Raw genomic sequence first — 22,649 nt, 5'->3', positions numbered from 1 at the left:
CATCCACTATAAGATCAACAAACTAAACTGTTTCCAAGTCTCTTCTTGGTGCTAAAAACACATCATATCTGTGACTGGTGTCAGTAACATATCCACTATAGTATCTGGGTCGGTCTGCCTCCCAGGTTACTTATGGAAGGTGCTGTCATGGTGCTCATAATGTGTCAGATCTAGCAGTGGTATCTTAGTTTGATGGTCCTTCAAGAAAGGAAAGGAATATTTGTTTATAGATATGTTGGCATATTTTAAACTGGCTATTTGGTGTGTGTCTATCTGGTTATTTCAACATTTTGGCCAAAGTTGAGAGAAAACTTTCTGATTCCACACAGGTTAGACCTATTCAAAAATTAGGAAGGGAACTTTTTTGAGCACATATTCCCATAGATAAGACAGAACATACCACAACGTTTCATATACCTGTTGTGTCTGTATTGGTTGGTTCTAGAGAAAGGAACACAAGTGGCATCATGGGTGATTAATCCTGTGACCCATAGTACTTGAAGTGAGAACTCGACTATGGGGTAAATTCTGCTCCAACTCGGGTAAAATGAATGAAACTGATGTGAACAGCATCACTGTTCACCTCCATATCACCATCACACAGCCACCACAACCACCAATACCCATCATGCAGCCACCACAATCCATCAAACAACCACCAATACCCATCATGCAGCCACCACAATCCATCAAACAACCACCAATACCCATCATGCAGCCACCACAATCCATCAATGCCCATCATACAGCCACCATAACCTATCACATAACTACCAATACACATGGAGACATCACAACCCCTATCACAACCTATCATACAAGTACCAATACCCAGCATGGAGCCATCACAGCCATTACATAGCCACAACCCATGACACAACTACCAATACCCATTATAGAGACATCACAACCCATATCGCAGCCATCACAGCCATCACACAGCCACCACAACCCATGACACAACTACCAATACCCATTATTGAGACATCACAATTCCTCACACGACCACAACAACCTATTGTATAGCCATCACAACCCACCATGCAGACACCACAACCCATCACTCGACTAGCAATACCCATCATACCACAACTCATAAAACCAACACAACCCATAATATACTGAACAGCAATGAAAATACACCACCAGTTGATAACAAATGTGAATGGGGCGTATATCAGCATTAAAAATATCAATGAACTACCTTATAGACCATGCATGACCACGATTGCCTGAACACTCCATGAAAAACAACACCAAAACAACACTGCATTCATAACATGAAAAACGTAAATTGAATGTGCAAATCATTCTGATTGGGGCTATAAAAGATGTAGTCTTTAAGGGAATGTTGACCGGCCTCGGTGGTGTAGTGGTTAGGCCATCGGTCTACAGGCTGGTAGGTGCTGGGTTCGGATCCCAGTCGAGGCATGGGATTTTTAATCCAGATACCGACTCCAAACCCTGAGCAAGTGCTCCGCAAGGCTCAATGGGTAGGTGTAAACCACTTGCACTGACCAGTGATCCATAACTGGTTCAATAAAGGCCATGGTTTGTGCTATCCTGTCTGTGGGAAGTGCAAATAAAAGATCCCTTGCTGCTAATCGGAAAGAGTAGCCCATGTAATGGCGACAGCGGGTTTCCTCTCTATATATCTGTGTGGTCCTTAACCATATGTCTGATGCCATATAACCGTAAATAAAATGTGTTGAGTGCGTCGTTAAATAAAACATTTCTTTCTTTCTTTAAGGGAATGTTAAACAAGTGATGACAAGGTTGACAGCTGAGGAACATGAACGTGCCTTAGGCATGCTTCCAAGTCAGCATTTAAAGTAGTCATCACACAGCAGTTTGGATGCCACTATTAGACTCCACAGTAGATACCAGCAGACAGGGGCCATCCACGTCCAGGCCAACGACGTGTTACGACACAACAACATCGCTATATTGTTCGCCTCCATATTCGTGATCGAACGCTGCCAGCTGCCAGGACTGCACCAACTGTTCAAGGTCGACGAAGGGTTAAATCAGCGCAGACACTGTGCGTCGCCGTATTCTCTAACGAATCTCATTTCCATTTAAGGAATGCTGATGGTCGGTTGTGAGTGTGGCGTAGGCGCGAAGAATGTTACCACAATGACTGCCTTGTGCAGACGGATCGATGGGGTGGAGGGAGTGTCATGGTGTGGGACGGGATCAGTTATCATCACCGAACAGCACTTCATGTTTGCCCTTGCAGAATGAATGCCATTTACTACTGGGATAACGTCTTGCAAAATCATGTCATTCCCTTCTTTCATCATCATCGGGATATGCACACATTTCAGCAAGACAACGCCTGAGTGTACACAGCACATGTTACAACACAGTATCTAGTGAACAATAATGTCCCTTTGCTTGAATGGCCAGCACTGTCACCTGATTTATCGCCAATAGAGACCCTTTGGGATTACCTTGGTCAACACATCTCACGTCGTCCACAAATGAATAACCTTAGAGAACTGGAAAACGCACTACAGTAGGAGTGGAATGCTATTCCCCAGAACACTATTCGCAGATTTATCGGGTCGATGAGAAAACGTTGCATGGCTTGTGTTGCTGCAGATGGTGGTCAAACGAGCTATTGACTTTTCATTGTGACCCCACGTGTCTTTCATACGTAGATGAATTAAACTAATCAATGGTTGTGCATCCTTTTTGTTTGTTGTCATTATCAATCATCCATCTATTGCTGTTCACAACAAAACATTTATTGCTCTGGTATTCTTTTCGAAATCCAAACATTTCTTGGTGGTGCGTTTTCATTGCTGTTCAGTATATAAACACCACAACTGATACAAACACCACAACCCATCATACAAACACCACAATCCATCACACAACTACCAATACCTATTATGGAGACATCACAACCCCTCAAATAACCATCACAACCATCACACAGCCACCACAACCCATCACACGGCCACCACAACCCATCAAACAACTACCAATGCCCATTATGGAGACATCACAACCCAGCACAAAACCATCACACAGCTACCACAACCATCAAACAACCATTGCAACCCATACAGCCACCACAACCATCATATAGCCATCACACAACCACCAATACATATCATGCAGCCACCTCAACCCATCATACAGCCACCACAATCCATCATACAGCCACCAAAACCAATCATCCAAGCAACACAACCCATTATTCAGCCAACACAACCTATCAAAGCCAACACAACCTATCACACAACCACCACAACCTATCACACAACTACCACAACCTATCACACAACCACCACAACCTATCACACAACCACTACAACCCATAATACAACCACCACAAATCATCATAAATAGCTTTACAGTAAATATTCGAGCTCAGTAAGGAATAGATCGATTTACACAACAATTAGATACTGCCACCAAATATAAGACAATGTGCAGCTAATTCAAAATTCTATATGTTGATATTTTTAAACATGACTTTTCACCATCGTGTAGGTCACCAGACATTGGAGGAATATAACGTAGAAGAAGAACAAGTATGGCTGCGCCCATAATCCAGAATAAAAACAATGATAAAAACAAATTTAATACGTAAAAAACATACGCTAAATGTATTGTTTAAAGTAAATGTAGTTGTAAATAAGCATAACAAAGGAATTTAGAAAGTGAGTAAGCTTTAAAAAAGAAACCCAACCTTTTTTTTTTTAAAGTTTAGGCCTAACGAACGTTTTAATGCGACTTGTTATTGTCCGAACCAAATTGTTAACAACTACGAAAAATTACTCTCCTACCTTTAATTGCCGTTAGATTTCCTCCAAAGTTTGTCCAGACAGAAATCTTGAAAAAACCATTACAATGACACAGATTCCACATACCAGATGATAACTATATGTCGCCTATATCGACTCCGCTGAGAGCGCATAGGGCAAAAAGCATGTAATTTTTTGCAAGCTGCCATTTGACTTTTTATGGAATATTCTTCAAGAGGGGTGAAAGGATAGGACTTAATCTAACAACATCATAACATGTTATGATATAAAAGCAAACGTGATGACGTCATATTATTTATTATTATTATTTTAATGATTCCACTAGAGATCATTGATTTCATATTAATTGTGTCACATACTTTGGAGGCTTTCACCTCTCTTGAAGAGTATTCCATAAACAAGCAACATGGCAGACGGCAGAAAACTGCATGTATTTTTTCCTATGTAACCTCAGCAAAGATGATATCGGAGACATCGTTGCAGTCTCGTGTGTGAAATCTGTATATATTTGTATAGTTTTTTCTGCGATTTGTGTCTGGACAAACTTTGGAGGAAATCTAACGGCAATTAAACGTAGGAGAGTAATTTTTGGTAGTTGTTAACAATTTGGTTTGGACAATAAGTTGTTATAATACTAATAGTCCCAAAACAATAATGTCGGATGTAACATTATACCAACGTTATATAATATAGTATATATGTCAGTGTTTTCTCTAGCTTGTTATAGCATGCCACAATTGTCTACGGTCGACGACAGTCACTTTTCGCACCCTTGTTTTGGCTTCGTACACAGTAAGTAAAACATATCCAACGCTAATGTTTTGATATGATATATTTGACAAAAGGTACTTTTTATTTCTTTCATCTTTTGAAACTAAAAATTAATATTTTGTCCAGAATTATGAAAAATAACAAAATACCAACTTGTAAACAACGTTGTCCGCTTGTTATAGAAATTTGACAGGAGTCAAGATTAGTAGACCAGTTTTTATTTTAATGTGGCGAAGCATTGTAATAATATAGTCAGTATTCCAATGACATCACTTTGAATCGCCTTACAATAACCATACACTGGGTACATGACGTTTCCGTTTTAAGAATGCTGGAAAAATTCCAATGCAAACTTGCTATTGAAAATTTTTTGTTTGAAAATTACTAATGCATCTGAATGTGTTTGAAGAAAATCTTGTGATTAAAAAATTGTACCTTTTACGAAATATGGATTTCAAGTGAAATTACGGTAAGATATGCTATATTTATTGTGTACGAACCCAAAACAAGGGTGCGAAAAGTGACTGTCGTCGACCTTAGCACCATCTTACCGTAATCGGCACCATGCTGCCCTGAGATTAAACAAGCCTTTTTCACTAATTAATTATAAAATTGCCTTTATAAAACACCCAAAAAGGTATTATTAATTAATAAAATATGCCTTTTATATCTTTTGCCATTAATTTATTATTTAAAGCAAGCACATAAATTACATCAATGGTGAAATGCCCTAAAAATGTTTGGTCTACCATGCCTTGTCAAATTTCTAGGGAAATCACTATATGTACTAGGAGTTTCTGTTTGGGGGTACCCTGTGTCTCATTCTAATACATTTTTTAAATTTAAATTAAAAAAAAAATTAAAATTTCACTTTGGTTTGACGTACGAAGAAATGTAAGAAGATTTTGGAAATTAATAGTTTTTTTACTATAAATAAATAAATTGTAATAAATTTCATAAGGCGTTCTCAATAGAATATAAGTTGTTAAGAAAATGTTTGCTATGTTTCGCTATGGTTCTGAATCATTCAATGTTATTGTAAAGTCATTAAGTAAAATCTAAATCTAAATTTCCATATAATAGTTCAAAGTTTTAGAATAAAATATATTGATAAGGGGTCATTCAACAATCCATTATTTGCTCTGCTGTATAAAGTTACTTCAGTGAGTTCCAGGCAGTTAATTTATGAGAAAACCACGGGCCTCTTATTAAACAGAACACTTTGATTTCAACTTTGAGATTTAAACAATATTTATTTCTAGGGTACATACAAATCAAATGGTTTAATTTAATTAAGCACTATTTTGGTTCATTTTCTAGTACCTTTTTGAAACCCTTTTCCAGGAATCTAAAGACATTTCCTGGAAATGAATATTTGTTTAATGACACCCCAGCACAGTGTTTATTCAACAGTTATGTCTCAAACATACAGTACAGTATTTGCCACTCATTGTCTAGATAATATATAATATAGGAAACAAACCCAATCTAGATACGTTAGATTTCTAAGCATACTTGTATCCCTTGCGTTGAGATGAACAGGAATTATTTTCTTCATTTGCTTTGTGGGGAGTGGGTGGGTTATGTATGTCAATTTTATAGCTTTGAAGCTCTTTGTTGATTTTAAAGGTGTACACTACGTATTAACACTCATACCCCTAGCGTATAATTACACTTGTAAATACAGTCAAACTTCGATAACTTGATCATGAAGGGGACAAGAAAATAGTTTGAGTTTAGTGTAGTTGGTTGATTTCGCTTAATATTGTAAGAAGCGTGCACTTAGCTGCCTACCTCTGTATCTGAAAACTATGCATCCCCAGTTGAAAGAAAGAAAGAAATGTTTTATTTAACGATGCACTCAACACATTTTATTTATGGTTATATGGCGTCAGACATATGGTCAAGGACCACACAATTTTTTTTAGAGGAAACCCGCTGTCGCCGCATAGGCTACTCTTTTTCGACAGGCAGCAAGGGATCTTTTATTTGCGCTTCCCACAGACAGGATAGCACAAACCATGGCCTTTGTTGAACCAGTTATGGATCACTGGTCGGTGCAAGTGGTTTACACCTACCCATTGAGCCTTGCTGGGCACTCACTCAGGGTTTGGAGTCGGTATCTGGATTAAAAATTCCATGCCTCGACTGGGATCCGAACCCAGTACCTACCAGCCTGTAGACCGATGGCCTGCCACGACGCCACCAAGGCCGGTTTTTGTTTTTGACCCCAGTTGAAAGGCGAATTAATATATCAGTCACCTCACCCCACGCCACCCCATCTTATCCCACCCCACCACAGCTGTTGGCATCTTCGATACCTTTGGTACATTCATTTTGTATATATTGTAAAAGTAAAGAAAAAAAAAAAAAGATAACCCAGATGAATTTGAAATATATGCTTGGGCATATAGGCTACATATATTTATTGACAGAAAAAAACCCAGAAAAAAAAAAAAAAAAAAAAAAAACGTCATTAACATACATATATATAAATAACAGAAAGTAACGTTGACATATTGTACAGATGTCAAAACATGGCAGAACGTAACTAACAAATAAAACACTGAATGCAATACATTTGTTTTACACAAAATTATTTATGCTTCACACCTCTACTTTCTTTCTCCAATTTGGCCACCCACCCCCATTTCTGGGCCCTATGCAAGATTGAGATTGCTTAGTAATTAATAAACATGAACTGATACATATATAGAATAGGTAAAGTTTGACACAATTCATGCCTTTGAGAGCAAAAACAAACGGTACTAACAATTATTCCAAATGTTCTTTGAAGTTAACCAGACTGTCTGTAATTATGTTTTATGTAGTGAGGCTCTCCACCACGTACAAACACTGACAACCATGTTGCAGGATCATTTCGTTCCTCTTAGTCGACGATCTATTATTCTGTAATTATCACCTTAGTCGGCGATCTATTATTCTGTAATTATCACCTTAGTCGGCGATCTATTATTCTGTAATTATCACCTTAGTCGACGATCTATTATTCTGTAATTATCACCTTAGTCGACGATCTATTATTCTGTAATTATCACCTTAATTGTCAACAGCCCGCTTGATTGACATGATTATATATATATAAACGTATGAATTTTCAGACACATTGCTCATCTCTCTGTCATCAAAACTGGTATTGCCAGTCAATCATTGAGAATATCTAATTTTTCTGTGAGTTAGAGCTTTCATTATTCAATATTTAATCTTGTTATTTGTTCCTTTTCAGGATCTTTTCTTTAGCTGGATGTCATGAGCATTAAACTAGCACCAAGCAAAAGCACGATTTATGTGTCAAACCTTCCTTTCTCTTTAACCAACAATGACATGCACAAGATATTTGAGAAGTATGGAGCGGTTGGAAAGTAAGAAAAGAAATATGACACAGGAGAGTAGTCATGTACCTGTGGTTACCTGTTGGGCTTTTTGTCTTCTCTTTTCCCATTTTCATATTAGATTTGGTGCTAGGGTACAGTTAAAGATTGACTGGCTCATTCATTGATTGACTGATGATTCATTCATTCATTCATTCAAACTTACATACATTCATACATTCATTTCTTTTTAACCAATAAATTATATAAGGACACACACACATACACACATATGTATATGCATGCAAACACACGTACAGACACACACACACACACTAGTGGAAAAGTGTGGTTTTTTCTAAACAATTTGCCAATTTCAAAACTGCAGTTTTCAAATTTTATTTAAGAAGTAGAAATTGGGTAGTTGTACTCCATTGTTCATTTCAGTCTAACTCCATTTGAATGTGACCTAGATGGTAAATAAGGAAACTAAATAATGGCACATTGAATATATTCTAAATGCTCTAGAGTATGCAGCTTTCGTATAATGTTGTTTTTTGGCCCCACACAGATGGGCAGTCTGAATGAATACGTGTTTGTTTGATCTATTTATTATTCTACTTGTAGAGTGACCATTTTGCGAGATGACAGACACAGAAGTAAGGGTGTTGCGTTTATTATGTACGTGGAGAAGGACTCTGCTCATCAGGCTGTGAAGGCACTCAACAACACAAAGGTCAGCCATGTTATCTTTACTTGTCATGTGATTATTGGTCCAACCGGAGGGGACTGTAGGTTTCATCTCCATCCTTCCATCTGTCTGCCTACAGATAAAGTTTGATTGTCATGGCAATTTACCCATTTTTGACAGCATAGTAGCCATTTTCTTTTCAAACATAATACAGACAACTTTTCATGCAATGTCCTTATTTACTTATTTATTTATCTATGTATTGCCAATATAAAAGCTTTAGTGGATGGGTACACATTTTATTGTTTGTTTTAGTTTTAAAAATGTCTGTGATTTTGATTGTTTTTCAGATGTTTGACCGAACCATTCGTTGTAGTATTGCCAAAGACAACGGAAGGACTACCGAGTTTATTAAGAAGAAGATTTACAAAGACAAGAGTAAATGCTATGAATGTGGAGTATGCTAATTATCATTTATGAGCTCTACTCACATTATTTGTAGATAGTGACAATATTTACCTAGCCATTTTTGGAAAGGAACACGGCAAGAAAATATATTAATAAATTATAAACAAATTGTTTATAAAACATTTTCATTTCTGTGCTTACAATACTGGGGAATAACATTTAAATTTCATTCCTATTTGTATAAAAAAAATAGTTTTATTTTTAAAATCTCATTTATATAAAAATTGCAAATTAAATTCAGACACTATGAAAGAAATGTCTGTTTTTATGTACATTTGACTACACAATAACAGTGGAATCTAACAGGCTTTTTGTTTTCACTTGCTTAATATGTACAAAATGTAAGATTTCAATTTAGCATACAAATCAGGGAGCTATATTATCTATGATATAAAGATATCAGATAATATAGCTCCCTGATTTGTCTTATAGCTCCCTGATTTGTGTATCTATAGGATGAGGGTCATTTGAGCTACAATTGTCCAAAAAATCTTCTTGGAGATCGTGAGCTTCCGGAAAAGAAGAAGAAGAAAAGAAAATGGGATGACGATGATGAGTATGTGTAATATTTTCCATGTTATTACAATAGTGTACATTTTTTTGGAGCACTTATTGTTTTATGTTTTCCATTGTAATTACAATATTTCACTTGTTATACAACTAACTCAGTTGTCGGGGAAGGTATGTAGCCCATTGGTAAAGGGCTTGCCTAATGTGTAGTCAGTCTGGGATCGATCCCCATTGATGGACTCATTGGGCTATTTCTCGTTCCAGCCAGTGCACTACGACTGGTATAGCAATGGCATGTGCTAAGACGATATGTCAAATTACCAAATGTTTTACATCCAATGATGCTCTAGTGGTGTCATTAAACAAAACAATTTTTTTAAACTTTTTACTCAAATGTCATTGGATAACATTAAAAAAAACCCCCAAACCCAACAAAAAATGGATAATGACAAAGAAAAAGAAAATTATTTATATAAGAATTGTTTGTCATTTTCTGAGAATTTATCAATATACAACAGTCACAAATTGTATAAATCGCATGACTGATATACATCGATAAGTTCGCAAAAAATGACGAACAATTCTTATAATTACAAACAGCACAACTTATTTACTTAAAACTACACATAATTCATAAATCAGTTTTTAACGTTCTTTTCCATTATCTGCTTTATGTAATGATGTCCCACTTGACGTAATGACATAATTTTCTGAGGTGTTTAATTTAAAATCCTTCACTACAGTACACAATTTTATGCAGTTTGTGACAGTTGTACAAACAGATTTTATGTAATTACAAAGATTGGAGCTTGTACACAGGGTGGGTTACGGCAGTCGAACTCTCCCCTTGATCAAGCAAATTCTCTCTTTTTCAATACTTTTTTCCTGAGAAGCATGTGTTTGTCAAAGGATAATTTCAGTTTTTCTTTGTCATCGTCAAATCAGAATTGAGGAAATCGTATAAATGTGGAAAGTTTGTAATTTATACAAATTGTAAGTGTTCTTTTTTTTCTTTTTTTAAGTCACATATTTGGCTGGTTTTATACAATTGGTTTTATACAATTGGTACTGTTTAAGATTTTAAGCCGTTATATTGGCTGCTGGGATGTTGAGACCAGTTTATGTTACATGGGAGAATGACATTAAGTTAAGGTCCGGTTAGGTAGGAAAAAGAAAATGATTCAAGTTTTCGACATTGCCGCAATATAAAAGCAAAAACAATCCTTAAACATGTACTGTGCATTACAGTTTTTCAATTACTTGGTATATTTTCAGTGCAGAGCATGATGAAGAGCAAAACAGTGACAATGAAGAAAGTTCTGGTGTCGATAGTTTAGCAGCTGCCATACAATATGAGGTAATAGACATTTTACACAGAATGCCATTTTCATTAAATTAATGTATTGTAGTATCAGGATAGGTATACATTTTTTTTTTAAAGTTTCTATCATTCAATCTAGACATTGCAATTATACAGTTCACGTGAATATTAAGAATATTAATGCCTTTAAACCAAATGTCTTAGAATGTGGGACATACAGCTGTATAGTGGGCGAGATACAGCTTTATAGTGTGACATACAGCTTTATATTGGGCGAGATACAGTTTTATAGTGTGAGATACAGCTTTATAGTGGGTGACATACAGCTTTATAGTGGGCAACATACAGCATTATAGTGTATGAGATACAGTTTTAGTGCGGGTGAAACAGTTTTTGACTGCGTGAAATATAGCTTTATAGTGAGATACAGCTTTCCCTATTTTTTCTAAGAAATTATGAATGATGAACATTTTTATAATAATTTTGTTTCCATATTTTTTCACACCAGCAACAGAAATCAAGTGAGTTGCTGGGGAGCTGCAGCTACTACGCAACGGCATGTGAACCCAAGAAGAAGAAATACAAGAAAGACACGTACTTCAGTGATGAAGAGGAGCTAGATGATGATTGATAATATCAGAGTTATTTCCCCATGATCAGTGGAGTCTGGGTTATGCATTGTGTGGTGTGCCATTTCCTGGCTTGATGTTAAGGATGTGGGCTGGGAGGTCAGAAAGCAGAGGGGGCAAAACATAACATGATGCCATTTGTTTACAATTGAAGAAATAAGTGTATGAAAGAACAGGCAATTTGACTTTTTTCAAAAACAAAACAAAAAACATATTTAATGACACTTCAGCACATTGAAACTATGACTGTTTGGTGTTTAACATACGATTTTAACAACGAGAAGAAAAACTGCTCCTACCACATAGGTTACTTCTACAGAAAAGCAGCAATGGATCTTTTTTATGCACTTTCTTAAAAACAGAAAGTGTACAGGCTTTGATGAAGCAGTTGTGGGTACAAGATAAATCCCAGGTCAGTTGTGGACACGAAGCGATTCATTTACAAATTCTGCACTTCTGTCTTCGCATCTGTACCAAAACTGACAGACCCGATTATAGCTTTGTTGCAGCGTGGTAAAACTTTATAATCAGTGTTATCTTTAAAATCAGTTTTATCTTGTGGTTAAATTTTTTATAATTTACCACTAAAAGAGGAGAATGGAATGAGTTATTGTCCAAAAGTTTGATGAAATGAGATTGGAAGGAATTTAAATGATAATAAACAAAGGAATACCTATCACTTGTTTAGTATATATTTGTATCACATAGCATACACACACACATTGTATTATAATTACATAAATAAATAAATAACACATTGTAAGCACATTTGTTATTCAGCAGTATAGCAAACATATATTAAATAGTATAATAAATAATAAAAAGTTTTATAAACGTTTTTAGTGGACAATACATTTGGTATATTAAAATACAACTTGTATATGGTAATATTTATTTTGGTCATCAGCATTTCTTATTCAGCAGTTCTGGAATGTGCACTATAAAAAGATAGTTATCCTGGAAAACTGCCAGTAAACAAAATTTGTTATTCAGCAAGGTTTATAAAAAGATATATTTAATATGTAAAGCCATATAAAATTACATGTAAAAAAAAAAAAATGTAAAGCATAAAAATCCATAAATTGTAGAAGCATAGAACAGTTACAAAGATTATCCTTTTTGCATTAAGAAATACCTACAAAATAATATAGATGTACTGTTGTTTTTAAATTCAGAGACATGTATACTAAAGAAAATAATTGAGAGATTACATGAAAACTATAATCCATTTGCATCAAAATGGAATTTGGCATTAACTATAATGAGTAATGTTAAAAGTCATTAAGATTTAAACCCATACCAATTTGCATAGCATTTTTTTTTTTTTGTAAATAAAAGAGTTAGTTAACAAATTGCCATCAAATTCCCTATGCTAAATTTCCCTTTTGGTATAGAGATGAAGGCCAGTATTGGAAGAGACACTGTAAAGCAATTGCAGTGCAGTTCTGTCTATGTGTACTTCATTATTTTATTACTAGAAACAATTCCCATATTACTGACTTTCGATCCCACATTATATGTATTTTGTACAGATATTGCTCTGTCATTAATGAATTACATTTGGTCTACAAATACAAGACAAAGTGTTGTGTTATTTCTTTCATTCAGTACTGTACATGTTTGGCGTTTCTATGGTTTCATTCAGAATACAAACTTATGAAGACCAGAAAGGTTCACATAAAGTACAGTACAAGTGACTTTCAAATCGTGATTACTGTACAGTATATTACCACATAAGAGACAAAATAACATGGTTCTCATACAAAAATGCACATGAAGCATACACAATTTTAATATTCACACCCTGCTATCTTCAAAGTAGGTAAATGACACGGTTATCATGGGACAAATGATCGCCGAGCACATGGAGTACAGAGTGGAAAATGAAGAAAGGAATGTTTTATTTAATGACACACTAGACACGTATAACGGTTATAACTTATATGGCATTAGACATATAGTTGAGGGCCACACAGATGAGAAGAAACTGAGAATAAATGTGGAGGGTTCTTATATGGGTGAAAATGTGCATGAATTAAAAAAAGATCAACCGGCCATCTGAGAAACTGAATATGGCAGACATATTTTTCTCTCTATGTTGCTGATTAAACAGTTTCATAATGGAAAGATATGTGAATAAAAAATTAAAGCCAAATAATTCAATGTAATAACAGAACAATTTTGTATTAAGAAATGTAACCAGTGGGGTAAGGCATAATACCACAATCACTACTATAAATTCTTTGTGTCCGTTTAAAATGAATATTTGTTTTTTCTTTTGTTTAACAACATCTCTAGATTACATTGATTTATTAATCATCAGCTGTTGGATGTCAAACATTTGGTAATTTTGACATAGTCTTGAGAAGAAATCTGCTTCCATTAGTAGCAATGGATCTTTTATATGCACCATCCCACAGAAAGGAGAGCACATACTATGGCCTTTGATATACCAATCGTGGTGCTTTCGCTGGAATGAAAAATGGGCCGATTGACGGCATCAGGTGAACATTTTACTACTGGGCTGCGTCCCGCCCCTGAATAATTAAAGACCAAAGTTTCAAGGAGAGAAAGATTAAAAATCATCATAGATTCAGCCAGAAGGGGTGATACAGATTTTGTTATCTTTTAAAATTTTAGCCAAAGATTATCAAGTTAAATATGAAACAGTTTGGAATGGATTAGTTTGTAGCGATTCATCTTGGAAGTAAAAATAGTGAAATGTGGACTTTTGCAACTATGACCATAGCAGTTTATTCAAGTGTTGCCATCGTCAACCCGATAAACCACTCTTTTAAAGGATGTTTAGGTAATGTACTAAACTATTTCTGTCGAACACCAGGAAATGAGCTGAACACGTGGCACAGAGTCACGTAGCTCAACTGTAGGATCAAACGAACTTGATGACTTGTCCAGTAATTACCACCTCACAGTGTTCGAGATTAACAGTATCCCGATATCCCGGGGATACCAGAATTTAATTTTGGATACCAGACTTCAAGAACCCAGTATCCCACCGGGATACCATATAATACTAAATTCTCAGGTGGAATGCCAGATTTTGAAATGTTAGTATCCAACTGGGATACTGGCCAAAACTGTTAATCTCGAACACTGCCTCACAATAGTTGACCACACATGAGCAGCTATTTATTTGACAAAACATAGATTGATATTTCGGGTCACCAATCGGAGGTAGAAATCAATAAATATTTCCATTGACTTGTTTGGTAGAGAAGTTACTAATTTCCATTAAAACAATCACTATATTCTAAGTTGGTAAGGGGTGGGGGAGGGTAATTGAGGAATATCTTCCCTAAATTTTTTTTAATGTGGTGGTTTCTAATTTGGTGCATTCTGTGTAAGGACAACTAAAATAATTACATAAATAATTTTAAATGGGTTTTGTAGTATCATTATGTGTCATGTATTACATTTGTCACTTTTAAAACATTAACTGGGATAATTTTTATTCAAAGTGGCTACAACATTTAATTTTTGGCTAATAAAATATTCCTTAAATTAAGCACATTTTCAAGGAATACCGGTAGTTGGAATGTTTACAATACCGGTAGTTGGAATGTTTGATAAATTAATTTCTCACAATACCGGTAGTTGGAATGTTTGATAAATTAATTTCCTACAATACCGGTAGTTGGAATGCAGTTTATAGGGAGGTGATACCTGTTGTAGAAATAACAGATAAAGTAATCGTTTTGAAAGTTGAAAACTCGACATGACACCTACATCAGTAATTTTTCACCATTCAAAGTCAAATCCACTGGTTTAAGGAAACACTATTTTCAGCAATAAAAACCTCCCATGAATATGAAATCAGATTTTTTAAAAAGCTGGGGAATTAAAAAAAAAATCACATCTCTAGTTTTATGTGGCAACCAACATGAACACCCCAAAATCTCTATTTTCTATGCAGAATTTGGCCAATTAGTGTTAAAATGACAAGACTGGCAATGGGCACATATGAATGTGAAAGTCATGAAGTTTTTAACTGACCTGGTCTTTACAGTAAATCACTAAATAAACAAATCAAAAACCAAATGTATAACAGCAAAACATTCTTCAGTCAAGAAGCCGTCGATGGTAGGTTTCACAGTCTGCATATTGCACATAACCATTTCTTCCCGGCGGCCACCACTTCATGTTGTTGTCGTAGCCATGGTTACATCTCTTTGTTTTCTTCACTTCGTGGAAAATGGCGTGACGATTATCCGTTGAGGGTGCAGCTCCATCGTACGGAGGCATACACAATCTCAGTTTGTCGAGCAGGTGACCAGGCCAAAACGCATTGCTGTCTATATGTCTGGGTTTGTACCTACAACAGTTTCAACACAAGTTTGTCAATCAACAAACGAAACAACACACTTCTTAGGCCATAAGCGTAGAGCAAAACTTCAATTCAGGCAAAAATTATAAGGACATTCGGGCAAAATGTGCTAACCTATGAACTTTTTACAATTTATTTCCATCATTCTATCAACAAAATTAGTTACAATCCATGTAACAATGCGTAGTGAATCATGCAACTCTGTATAGGTGTTATAGTAATGCTAATATGAATAAATGTTGCTATCTAGAATCGGGTATTTTTGTTCAATTCGGACAAAAACCAGCCTGACCCCTACAGAACTGGTAGCCCGTACGCCTATGTCTTAGGCTGGGAAAACACAGTGGATGTATTGCTTGATTTAGAAGTAAAATGATTTAAAAGCACAAAAGAGAATATAATAACTAAATTATAAAAATAAAAATTCCCTTCCTTCCACCCTGAGAAGAAAAATAAGAATGATAACAAATTACTTGTAATTATTTGAATATGATAAGCAAGTGGTTTATTTTTAAATATAAATAATAAATTAGTAATAAGGGTGAAAGGGCTATTTGTGTGTTTACTTACATTATGTGGACCACACTAAAAGTGATAATACATGTATCGCTTTGAGTTTACATACCCTGTTAACTTGCAATACTCGTCAAAACTAATCCAGCAGTCCACTTTAGAAGATACATCACTGCTGTCTAGATTCGAGTCAACCTGTTTTATTCCAACACGTCGGCTTTTCTTTTCTTTCTGTGTGTCAGCCATCTGTGTTTTAAAGACTTTATTTCTTGAACGCCAGCATCGTCCAATCTGATCGAACATTTCGTGGTATGGCCTCTCAGGCGGATACAGCAACACTGAAAATTATAACCACAGTAAAGAATCCATGTTTTGTTAAAATACTGTTGAATGTAGTAACGTTTTACCACACTGGTCAGTGTGCTGGCATGAAGTGAAATGAAGGCTAGGATTTGACAGACCTATAATGAACTGACACTATTACCACACTATTGAATGAAAAGATAACTTTTGAGTATTTTTGTAATATTGTGCTCTACTGATGCACGGTCAGCCTAGGATTGATTCCCGTTGGTGAGCGCATTGGGCTATTTCTTGTTCCACCTAGTGCACCATGACTAATATATCAAAGGCTGTGGTATGTGCTATCCTGTCAGTGGAATGATACATATATATAAAAGATCCCTTGCTACTAATGGAAAAATGGAGCAGGTTTCCTCTCCAAGACTATATGTCAAAATTACCAAATGTTTGACATCCAGTAGCCGATGATTAATAAATCAATGTGCTCTAGTGGTGTTATTAAACAAAACAAACGTTAACTTTTTCTTGAATATTGTGATGTCAACACTAAAACACTGAATGTGAGTTAACAAAAAAAATATCCTTCCCTAGAAAAAACCTCAATTAATCCCCCCTCCCCCATCTCTCTACTTACACAGTGAAACTCCTTTAACTGGACACCTGCAGGACCAAGTAAAAAGTCCTGTTTTAGGAGGTATCCGCTTTAGAAAGGTTCTCTTTTGTACAGATATTTAAAAAGTCCCGTTTTAGGAGGTATCTGCTTTAGAAAGGTTCTCTTTTGTACAGATATTTAAAAAGTCCCGTTTTAGGAGGTATCCGCTTTAGAAAGGTTCTCTTTTGTACAGATATTTAAAAAGGGACTATGAAAAATGTCTGGTTTTGAGGGAATTCTGGTTTACAGAGGGTCCGGTTTTGAGGGAATTCTGGTTTACAGCTGGTCCGGTTTTGAGGGAATTCTGGTTTACAGAGGGTCCGGTTTTGAGGGAATTCTGGTTTACAGCTGGTCCGGTTTTGAGGGAATTCTGGTTTACAGCTGGTCCTGTTTTGAGAGGTTTCACTGTAGAAATAACGAAATACCATCTCTTACCCCTGTCCAGTAATTTCTTTGTCAGCACGACATTATGCTCTTTACACAGCTTGATGATGTCGTCGTACTCCTTGAGTGTCCTGTGTCTGAAGAGCTCGATCATATCTCTCTTGTCTGAATCAAGAGTGGACTTCAACAAGTGATCGTCAATCGGTTTGTAACCCACTTTAATCGCAGATGGCATTTCCAACTGTTGGCCACCAGAGGAAGCCTATCAGATAAGATAAACTTTATTGCACATAAACATTCGACATTTGGAACTGGATGCAAAACATGTAATATTTGTACATACATGGCACAGACAAACAGGATACAAAACATGTAATATTTGTACATACATGGCACAGACAAACAGGATACAAAACATGTATTATTTGTACATACATGGCACAGACAAACAGGATACTAATTATCGGTTAATACATGTTACATGTGATGTATAATCACAAACTAATTTAAACACTGCACCTGCACAAGCAGGATCATGGGTCTGCATAATAAATATAAATTGTTCATGCACAGGCATTATTTTAAATGTGTTATTATGTAAAGTTAAATAGTCATATAGTGTAGAGGTGAAGTATTATATTTCACACATGATGTGATGATAGTCATCTTCAATCAGATTGCACGGATTACAAATCTTTCTTTTATGGGGGTAAAGGGTTTTTGTATATAAAGCAAACAAGAACAAACAATTATTCTATAATGTTTTTACAACAGAAAAATAGACCATTTTAATTGGAACAAATAACATACTGCTACATAGTAATTCAACACAAAATAATATTTTAATGCTATTTAACCAAATTATATTATGACATAGAACTGCCATTGATTTAGTGGAATAATTTGGAAAGGTTTTAGGGACAAAATGGTATATTTCTTTCCATGTACGTGAAGACCAAGTCCAGTTTGTGCTGCTTACAAACATTTAGGTGATGAGAAACACAATGAATATACAGACACTGACAATGTAAACCAAAGTTTGTATTTAACATGTAGTTTGAGTGATTACATCCTGTTATTTGACACATCTTACAATGGCAACTTACTGGGGACTGTCCCTATAGGTAGTACTAGACCAAATAACTTCCGGCTGGGTCAAAATTTGAGGTGCACCAAACTTTTGATAGAGAAGTGAACACCACAAGTCCTGTGATTGGTTATAAATGTGAGTGTGTTGGTTGTAAAAAATAATAGTTTCATCTGGGTAAAAAAATATGGAATTTTATTTCATCTAGTACCAATGTGTCAAGTAGCCTGGTGCTTGAAACATGTATGGGGGGGTACCTGTAAAAAAAAGTACTCGAATTTTGTGCGGAACTAGGGTAGTCATAGACGCTACCCGTTATCTCAGAAACGAGCAGCTTGACCCCCAATTTTTTCTGATTCACTTTAAGTGTGAGAGGTGGTAGTATTTATATCTGTGGCGTTTATGTCAGTTGATATGTTGCAGGTAGGAGTTTTAGCCACATATGTTACTATTACCGTCTATGAGATTTGATTTGGTAGTATACACCCTTTAAAGTTAGGACCAACGACTTTAAACAGCAAAACTTCCATTCCAGACTAACGATATGTGACTTGATTGAGAGCAAAGCTACCAGACTAACAACATGTCATTTGTTTGAGAGCAAAGCTTCCAGACTAACATGTTACTTGTTTGAGAGCAAAGCTTCCAGACTAACATGTTATACATGTTTGAGAGCAAAGCTTCCAGACTAACATGTTACTTGTTTGAGAGCAAAGCTTCCAGACTAACATGTTATACATGTTTGAGAGCAAAGCTTCCAGACTAACATGTTACTTGTTTGAGAGCAAAGCTTCCAGACTAACATGTTACTTGTTTGAGAGCAAAGCTTCCAGACTAACATGTTACTTGTTTGAGAGCAAAGCTTCCAGACTAACATGTTATACATGTTTGAGAGCAAAGCTTCCAGACTAACATGTTATACATGTTTGAGAGCAAAGCTTCCAGACTAACATGTTACTTGTTTGAGAGCAAAGCTTCCAGACTAACATGTTACTTGTTTGAGAGCAAAGCTTCCAGACTAACGACATGTTACTTGTTTGAGAGCAAAGCTTCCAGACTAACAACATGTTACTTGTTTGAGAGCAAAGCTTCCAGACTAACATGTTACTTGTTTGAGAGCAAAGCTTCCAGACTAACATGTTATACATGTTTGAGAGCAAAGCTTCCAGACTAACATGTTACTTGTTTGAGAGCAAAGCTTCCAGACTAACGACATGTTACTTGTTTGAGAGCAAAGCTTCCAGACTAACAACATGTTACTTGTTTGAGAGCAAAGCTTCCAGACTAACATGTTACTTGTTTGAGAGCAAAGCTTCCAGACTAACATGTTACTTGTTTGAGAGCAAAGCTTCCAGACTAACGACATGTTACTTGTTTGAGAGCAAAGCTTCCAGACTAACAACATGTCACTTGTTTGAGAGCAAAGCTTCCAGACTAACAACATGTTACTTGTTTGAGAGCAAAGCTTCCAGACTAACATGTTACTTGTTTGACAGCAAAGCTTCCAGACTAACATGTTACTTGTTTAAGAGCAAAGCTTCCAGACTAACAACATGTTACTTGTTTGAGAGCAAAGCTACCAGACTAACGACATGTCACTTGTTTGAGAGACACTTTACGACAGACTTAAGTCCAGTTTTTAAACTTTCATAAGCATGCGGGTTGGTGTAAAACACTGCTTGAGATGGGAACAAGAAAGAGAATGTGTAAAATAAACATTTGAAAATAACTCATTCTTCAACTTGCAGATCTTTACAACTACAGTTAAAAACAAGTACAAGATCAAATTAAGGATTACCATATTTTGCAGAATATAATATGCTACTTTTTCTTTCAAATTGGAAGAGATGGTTTATATAATATTGTGATTTATATGCAACTTTTACTTTCAACTTCAAATGTTTAATCCACTTCTGTCAGTATGAGAGTTTTATTGTATCAAATACAAGTAAACTGCATTGATTATAGACTTATTTTCATCAGTGTGTACACGAGATTGGAAGTATGATATAGACAAAACTACATATATGTGGTTTTCTGATTTCTGTATTCCACGAGTCTATTTCCTGCAGGAAACCCTGATGCGGCAGGTATACAGAAATCAGAAAACCACATTTATGTAGTTTTGTATTTATTACATACCCTAAATTGGAATTTTGTTTCCAAATAATAGTTCAAAAATTGTAACACTGCTAGCTAATGACGGGGATTTCTAAATTTACACAATTAGGTCAGCTGTGTTACTACACGGACCGATGAACCACCAATTATTACACATAGGAATATAGTTCTATTTAAACAATAAACAGAAATAAGAAAGAACGAGTGAAAAGTTACCTATAATTTTAAGGATATTATTGTTTGAAATGCCTTTAAAAGTCAATGTAATAGCTAAAATTCACGAACAATATATTTAATTTGCTTGTAAAACATCACAAAACCTTCAGCATGCCAGTTTTATCAACGAAGAAAAATGTCAAGAATAATTGTTCACTCAATGTCTGTGTCGTCATCGGTGTGTTTTCTTTTATTGATGTTCATGGAATTATTCGTTGCTGAAAAGTTGAAGTTTATATTAAATGTGCTCCATAAATCATTGCTCCACTGAATAATCCAGTTGTCAGTTCATCCAAGTTTTCTACGTGAGGAGACGGCGGTGCATGCTACGTCATTATTGCTAAAGTCGATGACAGTCACTTTCGCGCCCTTGTTTTGGCTTCGTACACAATAAATATAGCGTATCTTACCGTAATTTCCATATTTTGTAAAAGGTACAATTTTTTAATCACAAGATTTTGTTCAAACACATTCAGGTGCATTAGTAATGTTTAAAAAAAAAAAATTCAATAGCAATTTTACAATGGAATTTTTCCAAAAAGGAAACGTCGTGTACCCAGTTTATGGTTATTGTAAGGAGATGCAAAGTGACATCATTGGAATACTGACGTCATTTAAATTCAAAATTAGCTATATTATTACAATGCTTCGTCACATTAAAATAAAAACTGGTCTACTAACCTTGACCCCTGTCAAATTCCTATAACAAGCAGACAACGCTGTTTACAGGTCGGTATTAAAAAAAAAAAAAAATCATAATTCTGGACAAAATATTAATTTTAAGTTTTAAAAGATGAAAGAAATAAAAAGTACCTTTTGTCAAATATATCATATCACAAAATTACGGTTGGAGATGTTTTATTTATTGTGTATGAAGCCAAAACAAGGGTCCAAAATGTGACTGTCGTCGACCTTAAATATCGTGGATTAAAAGCTTGTCGGTTAGTAGTATTCCCATCTCACGTTTTGGTATCGCACTCATTAAATTGTAAATATTTGTCACTGTTTTCGTCCGTTTTCAGTTCAAATTTTCCACAAAATAGCATTTTAAACATGCATAACAGTTAACTGCCCTACCAAGCAATTCAAACCAAGCACCAACTTTGTTTACATATCGAGAAGGACATTCCCGGTAACCATGTGCTGTAAATAGTAGCGTTGAATACGGTATAGTTCTGGCAGTTGAGTTGAATATGGAAAAGTGTATTTCATTTTGTATTCAGGGCTGTATTTATATAGTAAGATTAATGGGTATGTAATAAAATGCGATAACAAACACAACGTTACTTGAACATGTTTATACAAATATGTCATTTCGATAATGCATATGTTTTCTGTATGATAACTTTATATACGAGCACAACAAATGCAGCAGTACTCTTTATTAAAAGCTACATGTTTATCAGTATGGTATAATTTATTTAAACAAGTCAATATCCCAAGACATCAAGCATTACACAAAACAGCAGATCGAACCAGCACCTGCTCAATTGTCAAATGACCTACATTTGTTTTCTCAGGCATCTT

The 22,649-nt window shown here is 35.4% G+C and overlaps 2 protein-coding genes across 3 annotated transcripts in view; one reads left to right on the top strand and one right to left on the bottom strand.

The window, feature by feature from the left end:
• The first annotated feature begins 3,540 nt into the window (after positions 1-3,540).
• LOC121367410 (zinc finger CCHC-type and RNA-binding motif-containing protein 1-like) lies at positions 3,541-13,078 on the top strand. Its single transcript, XM_041491565.1, has 7 exons — positions 3,541-3,674; positions 7,798-7,933; positions 8,510-8,618; positions 8,924-9,031; positions 9,497-9,597; positions 10,827-10,908; positions 11,381-13,078. Exons 2-7 carry the CDS (start codon positions 7,821-7,823, stop codon positions 11,501-11,503), a joined length of 636 nt encoding a protein of 211 aa, XP_041347499.1. The 5' UTR covers positions 3,541-3,674; positions 7,798-7,820; the 3' UTR covers positions 11,504-13,078.
• Positions 12,180-22,649, bottom strand: part of LOC121367409 (EF-hand calcium-binding domain-containing protein 12-like) — a 30,963-nt gene continuing 20,493 nt past the window's right edge. For both annotated transcript variants that reach the window (XM_041491563.1, XM_041491564.1), the window contains exons 5-7: positions 17,750-17,960; positions 16,472-16,697; positions 12,180-15,834 (exon numbers count right to left, since the gene is read on the bottom strand). In XM_041491563.1, the coding sequence (XP_041347497.1) occupies positions 15,582-15,834; positions 16,472-16,697; positions 17,750-17,960 (690 nt within the window). In that variant the 3' untranslated portion in view covers positions 12,180-15,581. The remainder of the gene's footprint in view (positions 15,835-16,471; positions 16,698-17,749; positions 17,961-22,649) is intronic.

This window comes from Gigantopelta aegis, chromosome 3, assembly GCF_016097555.1.
Source record: "Gigantopelta aegis isolate Gae_Host chromosome 3, Gae_host_genome, whole genome shotgun sequence".
Classification (NCBI taxonomy): Eukaryota; Metazoa; Mollusca; class Gastropoda; order Neomphalida; family Peltospiridae; genus Gigantopelta; species Gigantopelta aegis.
The sequence above is the reverse complement of the archived record's forward strand: the minus strand, read 5'-3'. Positions and strand labels throughout refer to the sequence as shown.